At 40.1% G+C, this 21,554-nt stretch overlaps 1 protein-coding gene across 6 annotated transcripts in view; it reads left to right on the top strand.

Annotated features, from left to right (window-relative positions):
• LOC125462795 (plasma membrane calcium-transporting ATPase 1-like) overlaps positions 1-21,554 on the top strand; it is a 235,750-nt gene that overhangs the window by 87,806 nt on the left and 126,390 nt on the right. For all 6 annotated transcript variants that reach the window (XM_048553178.2, XM_048553176.2, XM_048553177.2 and 3 more), the window contains exon 2: positions 5,297-5,756. In XM_048553178.2, coding sequence (XP_048409135.1) covers positions 5,561-5,756 — 196 coding nt within the window. In that variant the 5' untranslated portion in view covers positions 5,297-5,560. The remainder of the gene's footprint in view (positions 1-5,296; positions 5,757-21,554) is intronic.

Genomic DNA, 21,554 nt, shown 5'->3' with positions numbered 1-21,554 from the left:
TGACACTTCTTTAAGTCTTAAGATCTCTCTCTACCAAACCTTTGATTGTCTGACCTAATATCTTCTGTGTTTGGTTTTTTAATAACGCTTCTATAAAATAATCTGGGACATGTTATTACATTAATGGCACAATACAAGTAAGTTAGTTGAACTGAAACTCTAGTCGCTGTACAGGCAGAGGTCGCTTTTTAATTTGCAATATTCTGTTTTATAGTCTCAAAATTCCGCTATTAAAAGAGCACAGCAGCCTCAGTAGAAGAAAGACTGTCACCTCAAGTTGTGTGTTCAGATGGTGGTTCTGAGTGACGTTGAATGTGACTTGTTGTCAGTGGGTGTGTTTTGCTGGTTCTACAGCCAGACTGCCAGATGGAACACTTCATTTCAGCCAGGGAGACAAAGGAAAGTTTATGCCAACTGAAATTGATTTCCTGCTTGACCACAGAATGTAATTGATAAAACAGAGGAGAAAGCAAGTTGCCCTCTTGTGAAACAAAGTTGCAGGGAAAGGCAGTGGTGCGGATAGCAGAAATAAATGTTACTGCAGTTTAGATCAGTTGGGTTGTGTTTTTTTTAAAAAAGCTAAAGAACTGTGGATGCTGGAAATCTGAAAACAGAACAGAAATTGCTGGAAAAACTCAGTCAGTCAGGCAGCCTCAGTGCAGAGAAAGCAGAGTTAATGTTTCTGGTTCAGTGATCCTCTTTCAGAACTGCAATGCTTGAGACCAAAGATGATCATTTTTGGAGGGGGGAAGAGAAATCAAATAAGTGCAGCTATGATATCTTTGTTTCATATTGAACAGTAATTCTTAATGACTGCAAGTGCTGACTTTGAGCGTTTCCAATTGTCTGTAAGGGAACTGAATTAATGTTAATTGATGTCGTCATTCAGCCCAGAGCTCATCGGCTGTCAGTATGTTAATTGAGTTTGCTCTAAAATTTGGCTTGACAGTTCCTCTAAGCAATCTTTTACTGTTTCCTTCCCGGCAACTGGGCTGGTCATTTAACAACTTAAAGTAGGATACGAGCAAAGAAAAACTGAGATATTGTTTAATTCCGTGCAGCTGATCTTCTAAAATGGGTATTGGTGGTGAAATTTTTTAATCCATTTTAATAAGTTGCTAACATTATCTTAATCAGCTGAATGGTAGGAGTAATGGCTCTGTTTTTGTGTGTGTTTTATATTTTAATAAGACAGGCAAATGAGTGACAAGGGGAAAAGGCATTGCATGTTCTCAACAACCCTTCCCTTATTAGAATGTCAAGAATTTTCTAAGGAATTGCCTGTGCTTGAATAGCAGTCATGCCTCAGCCTTGCTAGATTAGACAACTGCAGAGTTGTGTTTGCTGGATTTTCCTGGCTTCTCACATTGAGGAACAAAGCTGACTTCTCTGGCACATGGTTGAATCACTTTTTTTTAAATCTAAACATAAAGAAACCCCTATTAGAAGTAGGGAGTGGGTGACAAGGGCCTAAACCACGCAAGGATAAGTCTCTGTACCTTTGTCAGTGACAGTGGAGATGAAGGTTGAGCAGTGTCATTAGGAAAATCAAATGTTCTGTTAGCTGGTCGAGATTTATTGATTTAGAGATGGTTCTCGCTGGTGTCACTATAATTTGTTGAATGGAAGTTACTGTTATTCTATCACTTTCATACGTTTATGCTGTTTCCATTGGATATGTGCACAGTATAAGAGTATTGCAAGTAAGAGACATTTTATAAATGTTTTCAGCCATATTTCTAATCATTGAAAAATAGATTTAACATGTTAATATTTTTTCCCAGGAGTGTGCTTTGTTTAAAGAACAAAATTCTCATTCATGGATGCTTTCATTTCAGTAATTGGCAGTATTGCATTGAAGGGAGCAGTTTTTTTATTTGTTTAGTTAGCTTTCTTCCGTGAGACTGCTCGTGTTTTTGAGGGAGATGTCAGAATGCAGCACAGCATCTACTTCAGCTGAAACAGATATCTTTGCAGCATCCTGAACACAGGTGAGGCCCTGGAGGACTGGAGAATTGCTAATGTTGTCCCCTTGTTTAAGAAGGGTAGCAAGGATAATCCAGGTAATTATCGACTGGTGAGCCTGACGTCAGTGGTAGGGAAGCTGCTGGAGAAGATACTGAAGGATAGGATCTATTCCCATTTGGAAGAAAATAGGCTTATCAGTGTTCGGCAACATGGTTTTGTGCAAGGAACGCCATGTCTTACCAACTTAATAGAATTCTTTGAGGAAGTTACAAAGTTGATTGAGGGAAAGGTTGTAGATGTCATATGGACTTCTGTAAGGCATTTGATAAGGTCCCCCCATGGCAGGCGGATGAAGAAAGTGAAGTCACATGGGGTCCAGGGTGTGCTAGCTAGATGGATTTTAATAAAAAACTGGCTAGGCAACAGGAGACAGTAGTAGTGGAAGGGGGTTCTCAAATTGGAGACCTGTGACCAGTGGTGTTCCACAGGGATCTGTGCTGGGACCACTGTTGTTTGTGATATATGTTAATGATCTGGAGGAAGGTGTAGGTGGTTTGATCAGCAAGTTTGCTGATGACACAAAGATTGGTGGAGTAGCAGATAGTGAAGGGGACTGTCAGAGATTACAGCAGAATATAGATAGATTGGAGAGTTGGGCAGATAAATGGCAAATTGAGTTCCATCTGGGAAAATGCGAGATGATGCATTTTGGACAATCAAATTCAAGGGCGAGCTGTACAGTAAATGGAAAAGTCCTGGGGAAAATTCGATGTACAGAGAGATCTGGGTGTTCAGGTCCATTGTTCCCTGAAGGTGGCAACACCGGTCAATAGGGTGGTCAAGAAAGCATATGGTATGCTTTCCTTCATCGGACAGGATATTGAGTACCAGAGTTGGCAGGTCATGTTACAGTTGTATAAGATTTTGGTTTGGAGTACTGTGTACAGTTCTGGTCGCCACATTACCTAAAGGATGTGGATTCTTTGGAGAGGGTGCAGAGGAGGTTCACCAGGATGTTGTCTGGTATGGAGGGTGATAACTGTGAAGAAAGGTTGAGTAGATTAGGATTATTGTCATTAGAAAGATGGAGATTGAAGGGGAGGGACCTGATTGAGGTCTACAAAATCATGAGGGGTATAGACAAGGTGGATAGCAAAAAGCTTTTTCCCCCAGAGTGGGGGACTGACTAGGGGTCATGAGTTCAAAGTGAGAGGAGGGATTTTTGTGGGAGATATGCGTGGAAAGTTCTTTACCAGAGGGTGGTGGGTGCCTGGAACGCGTTGCCAGCGGAGGTGGTAGACACAGACACGATAGTGACTTTTAAGATGTATCTGGACAGGTACATGGATGGGCAGGGAGTAAAGGGATACAGACACTTAAAAAATAGATGATAGACTTAGACAAAGGATCTCGATCGGCACAGGCTTAGAGGACTGAAGGACCTGTTCCTGTGCTGTAATTTTCTTTGTTCTATAACTTTTCATGGTTGGAAATTGCAGCTCATTGTCCATGAGTGTGCATTGCTTATTCAAATATGTAGTTACTGTACACAGAAGACTGACTGAAAGCTCGCTCTATGTTTATTCAACAAATACGAGCCAGATGCTCAAGACATAAAATCTTTTTGGCACCGGAAGGGTTATAGGAGGAGACGTTATAAAAGCGACAAACAGGTGCAACACAAGTCTGTTTCCAGATTCTCAGTTGGGTGACTCAGCTTTGAATCCTGGCTTTGATTTACTGTTTGCAGTTGTCCTCCTGGGGGATTATTAACAGGCTTTGCCCGTTTGACAAGGTGTTGGAGGATAGGGGGAGAAAGTTATTGGGTGTTGTCCACTGAAGATTGATCATGTGTGTTGCCACCTGCTGGCTAGACCAAGCAACTGAATTGAAATGTTGAATCATGTAGACCTGGTTTGTCATTGGTGAAGGTGGAGCGCTTTGCCAGAAATGCGTCAAGAATTAATAGAGCTTTAATTCTGCAATTAAACCTTTTTCAAACGGACTCTCCTCTGCTTGTGGAATGAAAAATGAATTATCGTATATCCACAGGAGGCCTGTGCCGTGAGAAAAGTGTCATATAAAAAGTTGCATTAAGGTGTACATTTTCATGTTTTGCCCTGGTTTGAGATCCCCGCTGTCTTTTGCACTCTTGTACTCCAAACAGAAATCAAAACACTTCTTTAATACACTAGAAGCATTAATATGGTCTTCCTGTCCCCTTTGGTAACTTCTGTGTACAGGGATAAAATCATATGGGATCAGAACATAAATTAGCTTTGGTTCACCTGTATTTTTAACATTTCACGGAATTAAGTGATCTCACTTGTTAAGAGCAGTGGACTTGGTCAGTGTGAATAAGGTTAAAGCTTTTAAAGAAATGATAGGAAGCACACTGAAGTGGGAAAGGGGAGGAAATCCAGTGTTGATTTCCTTTTCGATTTTTCTTATTCATTCACGAGGTGAGAGCATAACTGACTAGGCCAGCATTTGTTGCCCATTGATTGCCCAGAGGGCAGTTAAGAGAGAACCACGTTGCTGGAGCCCCATGTAGGCTAGATAAGGGTGGCAGTTTCTTTTCCTGAAGGGCATTAGTGAACCAGGTGGGGTTTCCTGACCAAAAGGCAATGGATTTGTGGTCGTCATTAGATTCTTAATTCCAGATTTTTTTTTGGTATTGAGTTCAATTTCCACCATCTGCCATCGTAGGTGATGAAAACAGGTCTCCAGGATAATTGGGTCCCTAGATTAACAGTCCAGTGATAATATCATTAAACCGTTCTTCTTTCTTGCATGTGTGTTGTGTGCAGCTCCTGATTGGTGAACATGTATAATTGAAAATATTAAATTTTCCTCCTAATGCAGTAAAGGGCCATTTTTTTGCTCAGCTGGTATTCTTGTACCTTGTCAGATATTTAAATCCCAAATATGCGGTTTATAGGTGATGGGATGGCAATGGGGAGTGGCAGAAGTGCCACTGGTCAACCAAATAGTGATTTGTTGCAGAAATATTATACCCTGACCCAAGAAGGGCATTAAAAACATCACTTGAGTGTTGTGTTGAGTTTTTGAAAACAAGGCATGTTAAATTTGAATTTTAAAATGTTTCATTTTTGTAATGTGCCTTTTTGTAATAACTATTTCTCTACCAAAAATGAATTTTTTGTTTTGATCACAGGTAAGTTGAACAGCAGTTAATGTCTTTTTAAAACTTCTAATGATTTCTATTACATAAGTGTGAAATTCTTCTTTAAGATCACTGATTCTTGAAAGCTGAGTGTCAAGTGTCAGTCATTAGCTAAACACATTACACCTTTCTATTTTTCAGATTTTCTCAGTGGCTTACTGTCACCAAGAGATGCAAGAGCAGAAATTACACTGTTGCTACTAGGCTGCAGTTACAGTAACATGGACTTCCATACGGCTCCTTGATTCAGAGAATTTGGTTCTACTGATGTTTGCACCACTGCTGCAAGAGTTAAAAACCAATTTAAAATTTGCAGACTCCCATTGGAACTGTCAGTAGGACTGCTATACCAGCATCTGGACAGAATCTTTCAACATCAGGTTAAACCTTTTATTCAGTGGAAAAATGACTAATAACACAACAAGCCACCATCCAGGCAACTCTGTTGCAGAGGGCAACCATGACAGTGAATTTGGCTGCACTGTCGGGGACCTGCGAGCCCTCATGGAACTGCGATCTGGTGAAGCAGTCAGTAAAATACATGAAACGTATGGTGATGTTCAGGATATCTGCAGAAGATTGAAAACTTCTCCAGTAGAAGGTAAGCTGTCTCTTCATTTGCATTTTACGCCCTTGTGAGCATGTTCATTTGTATCGTCTCTACTGTTCTTTGGAAAAATTGCAGTTGGTTCAAGCAACCTAAATTTGTATTTTTTAAATTGTTCTGCATTTGGATGTCTTGCTACTATTGTTTTTGATGAGTTGAGGCGTACTGAAAAAATATTTTAGCATGGAGTGGCCCTAGCAACTGACTTATCCCAAAGTATCAAGGTCTGTTCCAACACCCATGTATCTTCTGCCTCCTACTTGGTGTTTCTACTATATTGTTCATCACTAAACTACTCTTGTTGGTGACCAATGAATGAACTTGAACCCTTGGGAAAATCTTGTATCTAATGTGAATGTTTTGCTTACATTTGAATCGATATTGCATGTCCCATCCTATGACGTTGTAGTGAGATTTTTTTTGTTAATAACGTGTATGTGTTTTGGATTTTGAAATGTCACTTTCCAAAACGCCTACAATCACTCATCTCAATCATTATTCAGAAAATAGTCAAAGGATAGCATTATTCACTTGTCTCTGCAGATCTCTTGGCGTTAAAAATGGCCTTGTAAATGGATAGTGTATGTAAATAGATGAACAAAGCTTAATTGATTTTAGCACGTGAAGCATGCACTGATCAAATGCTGTGTATATTCAGTTTAGAACTAGAAAAAAAGTCATATTTTATATAGAAAATGCAGCCGCCAAGGGTTAAATAATTGATCAAAAGTCACCAGATGAAACAAAATAGTAATGACTAAAGCAGTGCACAAGACGTTAAATGCAATCCCTTTACCATGTGGCAGATCTGCCACAGGCTTTTTGCAGGTTTTGTGACCTTTTTAAATTTACTGTCAGCGTATTGGCTCCAAATTAGAAGGCTGAGTGTTCAGGTCTTATTCTGGTCTCACATCTGTGCAATCCGGAGGTAGTGCTGAATTGTTGGAGGTGCCAATTTTCAGACCTCATCTGCTTACTTGCTGAAGCATTTAAAGTGCATCACATGGTATGAAGGGCTGTGAATGCCTTATCACCCAGCTTCCTGAGCTTAATTTGGTGAGTTATCTGTTCCGGATCTGCCAGTTCGAACTCTTGTTAACAATTAAATTCTGGATGGAATTGCAGTGAAGATCTATCAATTTTTTTTTTCAGTGGAGCTGGTTAGTATCAAATGAGTTGCATTTTAAATTTCATTTTGCTAATCCATGCAGTGATACTGACCATGAGCCTGCCATTAGCTTAGCACTTGACTACCTTGAGTGCACTTCCTTGTCGAAAGTTTTGCAGATCTGTTTTAATATTCACTTGTATCCTGTAGTAAAATGCAGGAAATATAAAAGATCTTCATCATCATTTGTAAAGAAAAAGTAATAGGCCTGCTTCTCAAATGAAAAAAAAATTCCAAGCATTAAAATGATTAAGAAGGATCATTATTTTAAAAAGAAGAGCATGATAGAAGCCAAGAGTCAAATTTGCTGCAAGGTTTACTTTTCTAGGACCTTTTTTTCTGATCAGCCTGTTTAGCACTGCTATGTGATACCTCTAGAGAGGGCTGGACTTGAACCCTGTCCTCCCGCATCATAGGGATATTACCATAAGACCTTCATGGCCCCAATAAAATTGGCAGGAAATCATGTCTGGGGTGCAAGCCTACAACAATGTTTGTTTTTTTTAATCGAGTTATTGCAATAGGTCATTTTCAGGTGGATGAGTTGTGTGAACTGATTTTTAACTTTATACTTCTTCAACATGAAACCAAACATCCTCAAAGCTTAGGAAGAAGTGACTCTCCCAAATTTTGAACAGTCCTTGTAAGTACTGTTCTTCCTGTTATACTTTCAATTTAACAGCATGACAGATATTTTGCATAAATTTTCAAGTCAACTTACAATATCACTTCAGGTGCAAGTCAAGAGTATTTTTCTCATTTGAAACAGAAGTCCCAGGAGTTTTGCTGATCAGTGTACAAACGTTCCATTGGCTTCCTCGCTGTGCACCCCCCCCCCCCCCAAAAAAAAAGCCCTGGTCACAGAAAATGCCAGTAATTTACTTCCTTCCATGCCTCACTCCAGCACATCTCGCCAACTTGTGCAAAATACTTGCTATTCTGAGCTAAGCAGTATTATTCCGTCTTTGGGCATTTTTCATGTTGTAACAGTGATATTCTTTTTAAGAAAAAGCTCAGTTTTGAGATATTTGGCCCTCATAGATTGAAAGTTTAAATATCAATTTGTTTGATGAAAGTTCTGTCAACATTGGCTCATAAACTAGAGGCCCCTTTTTCCTAATGACGGGAGAAATTATCCTCCAACACCGAAAAGCAAAATGTATTGTAAAGCAAGAGATAAATTTGCTGCCAAGCTTAATTTGTAGAAACAATCATAATTTGAGGACCTCTTTTTCGAGGTTCTCTTTCAAAGACACTGGCTTGCAAATGTGTGGTTTAATGCCTATTTTAATATTAAAATATTTTTGTTTACAACCCCACAATTCATTCTTTAATTTGTACTTGTTTGTGGCTGTGAGAGTAAGTAAGAATTAAAGAAACATAACTATAAAAGACTGTAAAGTACCAATTATGTTGCATTGTCCTCATTCCTTGCCCTTCCCAGTTTACATTTATAAAAACAACCTGAATGGGATAGATCACTTACATTTTCAGGAAACATGTTTTTCGTTTCAGGCTTATTGGCATTAGCTCTTTGGAATGTTTTTGAAAGGTTCAACACAGTTCCAGGCTGCGGAATGATCTCTCATTGAATAATCCTTTTTTCCTGACAGAATGGGATTCTTTACATATGAACAGAGGTGGGAAAAGGGAGAGAGGCAAATAATTGGAGATGGGCCAGAAGTGAATAAATGTCATTCCATCTTTCCTCCTCCAAGTTATTCATTTGTAACACCACCAATTCTGGTGCAAGGTCATTTGACCTGAAATGTTGGCCCGATGTTTTTTTCCACTGCTGTTACATTTTTCATTTTTGAGCACATTCACAAGACGATAGCGAGTGTGTCCGGGGGAACGATGCATTGGTGTACCCTTCGTATTTTGGATGTCTTTTTCTGTTAAGGCTTATGCTTTCATTTAGAGAATTTAGTCAACGTGTAAATGTTATGAACCAAGTAAATACTGATGATTTTGACCTAACTTTGGATGCTGACTGGATCTGTATTTTGGATATTTGTGAAATTTTAGACTTCAAACTGTAATTTGCTTAATTGGAAGAAACTCAAAACTGTGAATGGAGGTACAAAAGCATAGCAATAATATGCAGAGGTCACAATCGAGCCTTTTGAAATGGTACGGATCTTAGCCCAGTTACCTGTAAACAGGTTACTAAATTTAAAATTCGGTTGTAAATCTATAAGGTATTTAAAATGTATTAGTAAACCTCCTAAGAGCTCTTCTTGGATCCTTCTTTTTTCCCCCTCCCTTCCCACTGGGTAGCAGAGATATCAGCTTCTGTTAAATCAAGCTGAACAAATGGCAGCTAAAAGTGGCATTTTGACAAGTTACTAGGATGGGCAGATTTAGTGTTGAGCTGAGTGCAGAGATTCAGTAACTATTAAGACGATGAACAAACTATTTCAGTCCAGATGTTTCAAAAAGAATAACAAAGTGGAAACATTGCATTTTATTTGGCTTATCCCTAATCTGGGGGAAACTTTTTGGGTTTATTCTACTGACTTTTATCAGGAGTATCCTTCAGAGTATTGAGAGAAAGAAGATTTCACATTAAATGAGATCTCCTATTTTCCTATTAGTAACGCAAACCTCTTAAAAGTGGCAACAACAGAATAAAAGTTTGTTTGAAAAACTGCCATTGTCGCTGTGTCAAATTACAGAACGAACTGTTAACTGCCTGAATGCAAACCTTCCTCTGCAGCATTGAATTATAATGGATCGTGGATGTTTCCTAAAATTAGGAAATAGATGTTTGACTTTTTTACCTTTGCCTCACCATCTCTTAAAGAACATGGCATACTCTGTAACCAAAAGTTAACTCTTTTGCACAACTTCTTTTTATTTTATTAGAATGTCTCAAGACACTTGCTGTTGTGTAGTGGCTTAGGGGACCAGGAACTGCCTTCTGATGCCATGGAGTTGCACATCACTGAGCACAATTAGCAGACTGTGGGCCAAGTTAGAACACTGTATTCTTGACCAAGACAGATAACATTGCATTTAACTAGAAACATTTGAGAGCATACATGGGCCTAAATGCATGAAGCAACAAGATTGCTTCTTACGAATAGAAGATCAGCCTGGTATATCTCGGCTACCATATGTTGTAATTAGTGTTACTGTGTAAAGTTACATTGAAGTTTAAGCCTGAAGACGGTTCTAGCCTTCTCCTTGAGTCTGCTCTGAACTTGAATTTATCATGAGGCATCAAACAATACACTTAATAACTTGCCAGAAGTGTTTAAATTAAAAAAACAAGTTCACATGGTAACACGCAGGATGCCAAGGTGGTGACAGGCAGTTTACTTAGAGGTTTGTCATTGGAAAAACTTCAAACCTTGTGGGGTTCCTCCTTGGTTACATTACTGAACCAATATCAAAACTAAGATTAATGTTAAATTTACTCAGTGTCTTTCACCTTGTCTAACAAGAACTCATATTAATGAAAAGCTTTCACTCACACACTCACTCGACAATTTTTCCAAAACTCATTCCCCACTTGGGCTCTAAGGTAGAAGCTTTCCAGTTTATGTTACATTAGTTACAGAACAGATTTATCCTTGCTTTGTGAAGCCATGAATGAATGCTGAAAAGCTAGTCTGACATGTAGGCTATAATCTGTTGCATGAGTTTTGGAGAAAGTAATTCCTAATTGCTTTCCATGCAGAAGGGAAATTTTAAGTTCTCTTTTTACATTTGTAAATAATGTATGACACACTCTATTTCTGGTGATCAAGTTTCTTAATTTCCCAACTCAGTGATTTAAATCTTAATTCAAGTAAAATTAAAACAGAGATCTTGTATTTACATCATAGACTATGTGCTATAGTGCAATTATAGCCTGTTGAGGAAGCTGAAGAATTTGAATAAGTGGACAATTATTTAAGATGATTATTTACTTAAATAACCTTAATTGTTCGATCCTCCATTCCAGCCGAAGATCACATCCCTCATTCATGGGAACGATATGCCACCAGTTACTAAGTCAGTTAACATGCCTTTTAAATCGTAAGTTTTTAAATGCTGGAAATCCTCTAGCAGATTTCCTCTTTGGAGAGTGGGAGATTGGGTTAACACATCAGACCAGTGATTTTCTGAGAGGCCTGAATTGTTAACTCTATCCTTCTCCGCACCACTGTCGCCTAACTTAGAGAGAATTCTTGCGTTTTTAGTTTGTTTCAGAATTCCTGTGCCTGCAGTAGCCTGCTTTTCGATGTACTTGAGTTTAGTCTTCCCTGTTACTCATTATGGAAAATTCCTGGTGGTAATTCCGTTGTGAGCATGTTATTAAAGCTGGCAAATGGATTTGGAGTTGAAACCTTAGTTGTTGAATTACAGCAAAGACTCTGTGATTGAACCTTACTGTTAATAAATTGTACCAGAAAACGTCTATCCCTTTTGGGAAATAGGTACTATCAGTTTGTTCCAGTATCAATTGTTGATAGCATTCCCATTTTGGATATATAGTATTAAGGAATTAAGTGTGTGCCCTGCAAAGTTCAGAATCTCCCCGGAAAAGTCCGACTTAAGCACAACACATTACTTTTGATACCTGCCTTTCTCCAGATCTAACAGTGTGACTTAAACAACAGTTCTAAATTATTGCATGTTTAGTTATTTCTTGTCACATTTTCTTGGCGCATTGTGTAGTGTAAACATCACAATGTCTTGTGGCTTATGGGGTTTTTAAATAGGCGTCCCTCAGAAACCCTGTGACCTGTTTAGGATTTTGCTCTTTCAAGGAACAATAATGTGGAATTTGCAGTGTGTTAAAGAGTAAAGTGTGCATTTTACTTTTGATTTTTACTTACCTTCGATTAAGCTTCGATATTATCACTGCCAGAGTACGTTGGATTTGGTGAAGCTGCACAGTTTTTAAAAAATGCTTTTGTGATTTAACTTTTTTATTTTGTTGAATGGCTGAAGAATGTTCAGTTGTTTCCAAAGTCAGCTGAAGAACGTGACAACCATAGGTGAAATGTGTCTCTCAATTATTCCAGGTAAATATTTCCAGTCACTGTAAACTGAGTTATTATTACTCTGGCTGATGTAACATTGAAGAGCAGATGACCAATTTTGCTATCTTTAGCATTTCTATGTATAAACAGCTCCACTTGGCTGCTTTTTGTTTGAGTTGGAATATCGAAGGACAGAAGCGCAAGGTTTTCAAAGCTGTGTTTGTACAACTGCCCAAACAGAACTGGACAGCTGCGGGGGAAAAATATCGGAAATGCCGGAAGTGCTCAGTCGGTCAGGCTGTTGTGGAGAGAACATACAAGTTTAAAGTTTTGCATCTGTACCTTTTTTTTCTGTCAACACCCTGAACAGGAGATGTCGAAAGCCAGGCTGAATCATTATAACTCTATTTTACGTATCATGTTGCACATGGCTGACAGTTGTTTAAATAGTTATGTTATAAACACTTTTTTATGAAAGTTTGTCGTAGGACTGATTTTTATTTGTTGACTTTTCCCATTATATGATTCTGTAGTAGTTTATGCCTTAGCATTTCAGATTTTGCCAAATGCTGTTGTGATAATTAGTCTCAGTCTTTCTTTCCTTCTTCCTTCCTTTTTCTTTCTGTTTGTATTCCTGTCTGTTTCACTCCTCATGGCAAATGTCTGGAAATCTAGTAGGAAGATGTATCTGCAGGTGGACAAGTCCATGATTAGAGAAATGGTTGATGCTAATTTCACTGCAGACTTTACACAATTTCACAAAAATACAAGTTCTCCCTCCTATAAACACACTTTCTGTGTAACTTAATACAGAAAACCATTTGTACTTTAACCCAGCTTTCCTCGAGTTGTTCACAATCAAACTAATATTTAGTTGCTAACTATTTCTCAACTTGGATTTAATCCAAAATAAAGCAAAATTGCTACATGTTGAATCCAGTGTCCTGATTGCTGATTCATTTGACTGTATACATTGTAAGTTAATAATATTTTGTACTTTTTACTTATTAACCATTGTTGGTTGGCAAAAATAGCCAACTGAAGCTTATCCTGATCTCCGGAAGGTTAGAAATGATACAACAGAGGAATTTGGACTGTTCACAATGGTACTGAACCAAATCTATGGAACAGAACTTTGGATAGTTCAGGCAGTAAATTGGCTTTCAAAATTTAGCATCAAAATTGAGAGAAAGACAAGTCAACAAGGACAGTGAAAATGCATGGCAAGCATTTTGAGTTAATTTTGAGTTAATTTCGAGGGGAATTGAATTGGAAATCAGAAAAGCTATGTTAAAATTCTAACGTTTAATTAGACCATGCTTGGATACTGTGCATAGATCTAATCACCATAGCTTTAAGGAATGTAAAAGCATCGAGGGCACAAAAAAAGGCAGAGACTGTGAAGGTACATCTATTAGAAAAGTTGAAACAGCTTGAGACTTTTTTTAATCCAGCAATTATAGTGCTGAGGGATTTTAAGAATATGAAATTATCTGATAATTTAGACACTTCTAGAACAGACACAAATAAATTAACTTAATGGTACAAAAGGAATCTCTAATCAGAAAGTGGAAGAATGTGGAACATGCTTCTAGATAGAATAGTTAATGCAGTTTAGCATTGATACCATCAAGAGGGAAAGACTTATCCCTGGTCCTGTTTCTTATGGATACTAGTGCATTCAGTGTCAGATTAATCCATCGTCAGGAAGGTTCTTAGGTCCTGGGGCCCTAGAGAAAAGCTGTGTTTTGAGAAACAAAAGAACTGTGGATGCTGTAAATCAGGAACAAAATCAAAGTTGCTGGAAAAGCTGCCCAGCACGTTCTGAGGAAGGGTTATGGACCCGAAACGTTAACTCTGTTTTCTCTTTCACAGATGCTGCCAGACCTGCTGAGCTTTTCCAGCAACTTAGGAACAAAAGCAATGTTTTGAGGTGCTGGTATCGCACCCACCTCAGAATCTAACATGATAACAAATACCTTTGGTATAAATTGAAGTTAGGAGCTAGTAACTCATTTATCATATTTACTTTATCTGCACCGCCTCTAACTTGAGAACAGACAATCCAAATCAGTGAGCTATTGGTAGCTCTATATTAGTGTTGCAAAAGGCTATATGAGGTTAATATCATTGACACCTGCCTCATTTTGCAAATGTTTAGTGGATCAGCTATCAAATAGACCAGGATTGATGTTTTTTTCAGGATACTTTGAGCCTGTACATGTTTGTCGGTACAAAGTTTGCATTTAATCATTAACTCTAGACCATATGAAATCTTCTGATATAGAGTCACATATATGCAAGAAACCTAAAGCGTAGAAAGAGGCCATTCAACCCATTGCACTGACCCACCAAAGAGTGTCTCCCCCAAACCCAGCCCCCACCACCTTTATCTCTGTAACCCAGCAAATCCCATGACTGGGCTGAGAGGTGGCAAATGGAGTTTAATGCGGACAAGTGTGAGGTGATGCACTTTGGTAGGAGTAACCGGAATGCAAAGTACTGGGCTAATGTTATGATTCTTAGTAGTGTAGATGAGCAGAGAGATATCGGTGTCCATGTACACAGATCGTTGAAAGTTGCCACCCAGGTTGACAGGGTTGTTAAGAAGGCATACAGTGTTTTAGCTTTTATTAATAGAGGGATTGAGTTCCGAAACCATGAGGTTATGCTGTTACTGTACAAAACTCTGGTGCGGCCGCACTGGGAATATTGCGTACAGTTCTGGTCACTGCATTATAAGAAGGATGTGGAAGCTTTGGAAAGGGTGCAGAGGAGATTTACTAGGATGTTGCCTGGTATGGAGGGAAGGTCATTTGAGGAAAGGCTGAGGGACTTGAGGCTGTTTTTGTTAGAGAGAAGAAGGTTGAGAAGTGACTTAATTGAGACATATAAAATAATCAGAGGGTTGGATAGGGAGAGCCTTTTTCCTAGGATGGTGATGGCAAGCATGAGGGGGCATAGCTTTAAATTGAGGGGTGAAGGATATAGGACACATGTCAGAGGTAGTTTCTTTACTCAGAGTAGGAAGGGAATGGAACACTTTACCTGCAATGTAGTAGATTCGCCAACTTTAGGTACATTTAAGTTGTCATTGGACAAGCATGTGGATGTACATGGAATAGTGTAGGTTAGATGGGCTTGAGATCAGTATGACAGGTCGGCACAACATCGAAGGGCCTGTACTGTGCTGCTATGTTCTATGTAATACACCTAGCCTGCACGTCTCCAGACATTATGGGTAATTTAGCATGAGCAATTCTCTTAGCCCGCACGTCTTTGGACAGTGGGAGGAAACCTGAGCACAAGATGAAACCCGCACAGACACAGAGATCATGCAAACTCCACACAGACAGATGGCTGAAGATGGAATCAAACCCGGTCACTGGTTCAGAGATAATGGGAACTGCAGATGCTGGAGATTCCAAGATAATAAAATGTGAGGCTGGATGAACACAGCAGGCCAAGCAGCATCTCAGGAGCACAAAAGCTGACGTTTCGGGCCTAGACCCTTCATCAGAGAGGGGGATGGGGGGAGGGAACTGGAATAAATAGGGAGAGAGGGGGAACTCTCCATCTTCGGTCCGCCTCCCCCTCTCTCCCTATTTATTTCAGTTCCCTCCCCCCATCCCCCTCTCTGATGAAGGGTCTAGGCCCGAAACGTCAGCTTTTGTGCTCCTGAGATGCTGCTTGGCCTGCTGTGTTCATCCAGCCTCACATTTTATTATCCGGTCACTGGTTCAGCTTACCACTGAGCCACCATGCTGCCCAGTATTGGATGCCACTTAGGAAGTGGACTGATGGTAGCAAAGGGATAGAATGTACTCTGGCAAGAGATATGTAGCATCCATCAAGAGCAACTTGATGACAACACTACTGCCTCTGCTGGCTGAGGCATGTATTTACCAGCTAGGCCTGTGGCAGATAACGGCAAACAAATCGGCTGGAGGAACCTGTTTGACCTTGTACTTCCTGATCTACTTGTTCCAGATGCATCTGTCCATGACCGTATTGATAGAAATGACCACTGCACAGTTCCTGAGGAGACCACGTCCCACTTTAACACTGAGAACACGATTCACCTTATCATGTCACATCATCAGTGCCTAATGGAATACATTTAGGACAGACCTAGAAGCTCTAAAGCTCTATGGGCTATCAGCAGCAGCAGAATTATATTCAACTGTAATCAGTAACCTCCTGCCCTCTACCCTGTCATTACCAGTAAACTAGGTGACCTTCCCGAGTTCAGTGAGGAGCTGAGGAGACCATGTATAGATCAGCATCTGGTGTATCTTTTACTTTAAAGGAGATGCCACCCTGGTGAAGCGGCAATACAGGGCTATTTTTCTGCAAACCAGCATGTGACAGAGGAAAGCAATCCACAACCAACAAGAGTAGATCTCACCTCTGCAGGTCTGTAGTATCCAGTTGAGCAAATAACAGGAGGTGGTTCAAAAAAAACTAGCCGTAATGTCAATGATGGTGGAGCCGTACAGTCAGTGCAAAGAATATGTCTGAAGTGTTTACAGCCGTCTTCAGTCAGAAATGCTGTCAACAGCACTATCTTTGACATCAATTACCTGCTCACTGGTGCTCCATACTCTTGTAGCTTTGCTGCAAGTATGGTTAAAAGACTGGAATTTAATGGGATGTGGTGAGACTGACTGTCCTGACATAAGGCAGCGTGTGACTAAACATAGCACCAAGGGGCCTAGTAGATGTGAAGTCAGAGGGAATCCAGTCTTTTTGGAGTTGTGCTTGTTAAAGGGAAATCATCTCAGCCCAAGAACAACATTGCAGGACGTCCTCTGGGTAGTGAGCTAGGCCAAGTCCTCTTCAGGTGTTTCATCAATTACCTTCTGTCAATCATAAAGTCAGAAGTGGGATGCCCCTTGCACAGTATTCTGTTCCTGCTCACAACCATTCAGACAATGAAGCTGTCTGTGCCTACCTGCAGAAAGACCGGGACAACATTCAAGCTTTGGCTCTGAGGTCCCAAGTAATACTCATGCTACCAGCGGGCTAATAATCATCCCCAACAAGAGAGAACCCAGCTGAGGAGACCATGTCTAGATCAGCATCTGGTGTATCTTTTACATCTGGTGTATCTTGATATTGAAAGGTGCCTCTTGATTTTGATGGCATTACTATTGATCAGCATCCTGGAGATCACCAGTGGACTGAAAACCGAAGTAGACAAGATACTCCAGCAACAAAATCAGGTCAGAAGTCAGTAATTCTGCAAGGCACAACTTGCCTCTTGACTGTACAAAGCTTGCCCACAATCTGTAAAGCACCAGTAGGAAGAATTCCCAGGTGAGTTCAGCATTTGAGAAGATTGACATCATCACGTCAACCGGCACCTTGTCCCATTCCTGAAATATACGTTTCCTCCTCCAATTCGAGCTCAGAGGCAGCAGCATTTACAAGAATCGCTACAGCAACTTGCCAAACTTCCTTATGAAAGCACCTTCCAAGCTTGCAACCGTTACTAACTAGAAGGACAAGGTCAGCAGACAATTGGCAACGCCATTAACTACAAGTTCTCCTCCAAACTGCACACTTTCCTGTTTCTTCACTGTTGCAGATTAAAGCCTGGCCTCCCTTCCTGATAATACCACGTGACCGACAGAATTCAAGAAGGCAGCCTATTACCATTTGACTGATAAGGCAGTTAGGGATGAACAGTAAATGCTGGTCTTTATAGAAGAAATATTTAAGATCAGACAAATCCTTTACACTCTTAGGCCAACAAGTAAAATCTGTGCACAAAGTATAAAGACACTAATTAGGAACAGAAGTAGGCTCTTCAAGTCTGCTTCACCATTCAGTAAGGGTGTGGCTTATCTGTGTGATCCACGTTTGTTTATCCCTCATAACCTTTTGATTTTCTCCTGCCTAACCAGACTCTATGTGCCTCCACCTTTTTTAAAATATTCTTTGACCCCCACCTCTACTGCCTTCAGCGGCTGAGACTTCCAGAGATGGACACAGTCGTTCGTATTTGGTATGTGCTTTTTGACATGCCCATTTCTTATTCGCATTACAGATGGGTGTGGAAGCCTAGTATCTCGGAACAGTATCCAAAGGGATGGGAGTATGTGATTGTACAGTACAATACAGCACAGCACAGATGGGTGAGCAACACATGGCTGTGGTATGAGGGTTAAGCTTTTAAGATGATTTTCTGAGTTCGACTGGGTTTTTAATCTAAGTAATTGATTGAAATCTGCTGATGAACAGGTTAAACTGACTGTATTTCAGGGCAGGCTTTTACAAATATGTGTTGTTGGAATGGTTCCTTTGGATAATCCAACTCTTCCCTTCCCTGGATTTCATTTCTTCTGATCAGTGTTTTCAGCCCAAGTAATTTTATCCCTTTTTTGCGGACAGCATTTCAAAGGCAACATTGTGCATGTTGCTGAACTGTTGTACAATAAATTCTATACTGTGAATTATTGTAATATAGCAACTTAGTTTTTGCTTTGCCTTTCTAAAGAGATGTAGACAATTTGGCAATTCCACCCCTTGATGGTTTCAAAGGATCATAGTAAGTATAACAGATGCTGATGCATATGCAATCACTAATTCATTGTTTTTATTTTTGCAGATGCTGCACTGACTCAATTTTGATCAATATTGATTTCCAGTCTTTTTGTTGTAGTATCGGTATTGCACCTCTCTTAAATGCACGACCTAAGGCTATAATAATACAACTTCTCCTTTCATAGAGGAAATGGTGGATGTGGGTACAATTACAACATTCCAAAGACATTTGGATAAGTATGTGAATAGGAAAGGTTTGGAAGATGTGGACCAGAAGCAGGCAGATGGGACTAAATTAGTTTGGGATTATGGTCAGCATGGACTAGTTGGACCGAAGAGTCTGTTTCTGTGCTGTATGTCTCTATGACCCTGGACGTTTGAAGTACCTACAATAAGGGAATTACTTCAAAGTGGAGTCGCTTTTTTTTACACTTTATTTTATAACAGTAGGTTCAGCACTAGGGTATTCAGCCCCTCGAACATGCTAAAGCTCCCACAGTGTCCAGGGATGTGCAGACTAGGTGAATTAAACATAGGAAAGGAATGATTACAGGAATGGGGTAGTGGGGAGTAGGGGGGAAGCTGGGTCTTGGCGTGATGTTGTTTGAAGGGGTGGTGTGAGCCGATGGGCTGAACGACCTGCTTGCACACTGTAGAGATTCTATGATTCGCTAGTCCTACAAACAAGACAAATGACCAACTAATCTGTTTTTTTTTGTGGTTGATGGCTGATGACTGACCTCAGGATCCGGGAACCTATTCTCAAATGAAAAATGTCATGGGATCATTTTGGATCCATTTAGGCAATTGGGCATCTTATGAGTAGCTTTAACATCATTAAATATATTATCCCTTGACAATGCAACGCTTCCTCATGATATTAAGTCTGAGTTGTGTCATAACACACAACAGGAATATTAACAATGTTGAAGCTCTTGTGGTGCAGTCATAGTGTCCCTACCTTTTGAGCCAAGAGAAACCAATTCATATCCCACTTGTCTCAGAGGTGTGCAATAACATCCCTGAATCAGGTTGTGTAGAAATTACTCGAGATTTTGAGTGGACCTTAAACTTATGTCTGCCTTTTCTGGGTGTGAAAGGATGACCATGCAGTCAAATCGGCAATGCAATGATGTCAAGCTTAGCTTTCACATCTTTATCATATTGCTATCTCAGTCTGAAGTTGTTGAATTGTACATGTTGACCTAAAGAACTAGCCAGAAGTAATTGCTGAGTCTCTATATATGGGGAAGTTAACAAATGAAATTTCAACTAGGATAATATGTTGATGTATCCTACTGTTAATAACTATCCAATAAACAAATATATATTTATGCTGCTGTAGATTCATTGAGCTGTACAGCGTGGAAACGGACCTTCGGCCCAACTTATCCATGCTGACCAAATATCCTAAACAGAGAGAGTCCCACTTCCCAGCATTCAGCCCATGTCCCTCTAAACCCTTCCAATTTAAATGCCTGTCCAAATGCCTTGTAAATGTTGTAATTGTACCAGTCTCCTCCACTTCCTCTGGCAGCTCATTCCATTTATGCATTGCCCTCTGTGTGCCCTTTAAATCTTTCCCCTCTCACCTTCAACCTATGCCATCTAGTTTTGGATTCCCTTACCCTAAGAAAAAGACCTTGGTTATTCACCCTATCCACGCACCTCATGATTTTATAAAACCTCTATAAGACTGCCCCTTTAGCCTCTGATGCTCCAGGAAAAAATAAGCCCAGGATCTTCAGCTTCTCCCTATAACTCATATGCTCCAACATTGGCAATATCCTTGTGAATTGTTTCTGCACACTTTCAAATTTTGCAACATCTTTCCTATAGCAGGCAGACCAGAATTTGAACGCAGTATTCCAAAAGTAGCCTAACCGATGTCCTGTGCGACTGTAACATGACCTCCAAATTCCTACACTCAAAGCACTGATCAACAAAGGCAAGCGTACCAAACACTGCCTTCTCTACTCTGTCTAGCTGCAACACCACTTCCAATGAATGGTTTGCTAGAATTGCTAGTTCGCTTGAACTTGCACTGATGTGCAGTTGTGCTGCTTCTGTTGTCTTGCTTTGTGCTGGACTGCTGAAGGTTATTAAATTGTATTGCAGAAGAGAGTTTGCTGATTTCACTCTGAATATTGCTGTCATCTGAAATTTAAAGTGAATATTTCTCGTGGGTGTGGATTGAGTATCACATGAACAGTATATTGTGCTGACAAGTATTCTGACATCTGTATGCAGGGCCCAGACATTGCATTTCTTTTGGCCTTTGTCAAATCAAGTGTTTAAACTGGAGATGAGAGAGCAAAAGCATCATCTTGCAGAGGACATAGTACCTGAATGCACAAGTAATGGTGAGAGTGCTATATGCTGAATCTACAAATAGTCAGGCTGCCAAATTCATTTCACACTGTGCTCCATTTCCAGATGGCTAATTTCTAGAAATGATAGAGAAAAATGCAGCAGTGGTGTGTCTCAACATTAGAAGGGACCAGCTGGCATCAAGGTAGGCATTACAAAGGCACGCCGAGCCCGCATGACTCTGGAGAGTTTGCCTTCTGGAACTTGCTGGACAATAGGGGCAAAACTGAGAGCTGCCCCACGGCCTGACTGTGTTGTGAGACTGAATCATACCTTTCAGATGACTCCTTCACTAACTCAGTTATGCCAAGTCCCTGCAGCAGCAGGACGGACCCCCGCAGGTTTCAGCACAGTTGATACAGTCAGGTGGGAATGGTCCTGAAAGACCTCCACATTGGCACCAAACTCCATAAAGTTCTGTTGGCATCCAGCCATATGTGGGAAATGATACACTTCAGAATTAATGACCACTGCCTACCCTTGGCTATAGAATCTGTATCCTCCATGTTGGGGAAAGTGATTGTAAAACCAGAGATAATAGCACTATATTGTTGGTGCATCCAGTTGGGGATGACACACCATTAGATAGCTAATGTGTAAAAGTTGGAGGAAGTTGCATGAAACATCCACCTTCAGCCAGAATGGATGTCCGTCTCTGTCTCTTTTTGTGAGATTTCCACTATCGTAGATGCAAGTGTCCTGCAAATTTACTTTGTTCAAAGTAATGTA

Source organism: Stegostoma tigrinum, chromosome 21 (assembly GCF_030684315.1).
Source record: "Stegostoma tigrinum isolate sSteTig4 chromosome 21, sSteTig4.hap1, whole genome shotgun sequence".
NCBI lineage: Eukaryota > Metazoa > Chordata > Chondrichthyes > Orectolobiformes > Stegostomatidae > Stegostoma > Stegostoma tigrinum.
Note: the sequence above shows the minus strand (reverse complement) of the source record. Positions and strands in the feature narration are given on the sequence as shown.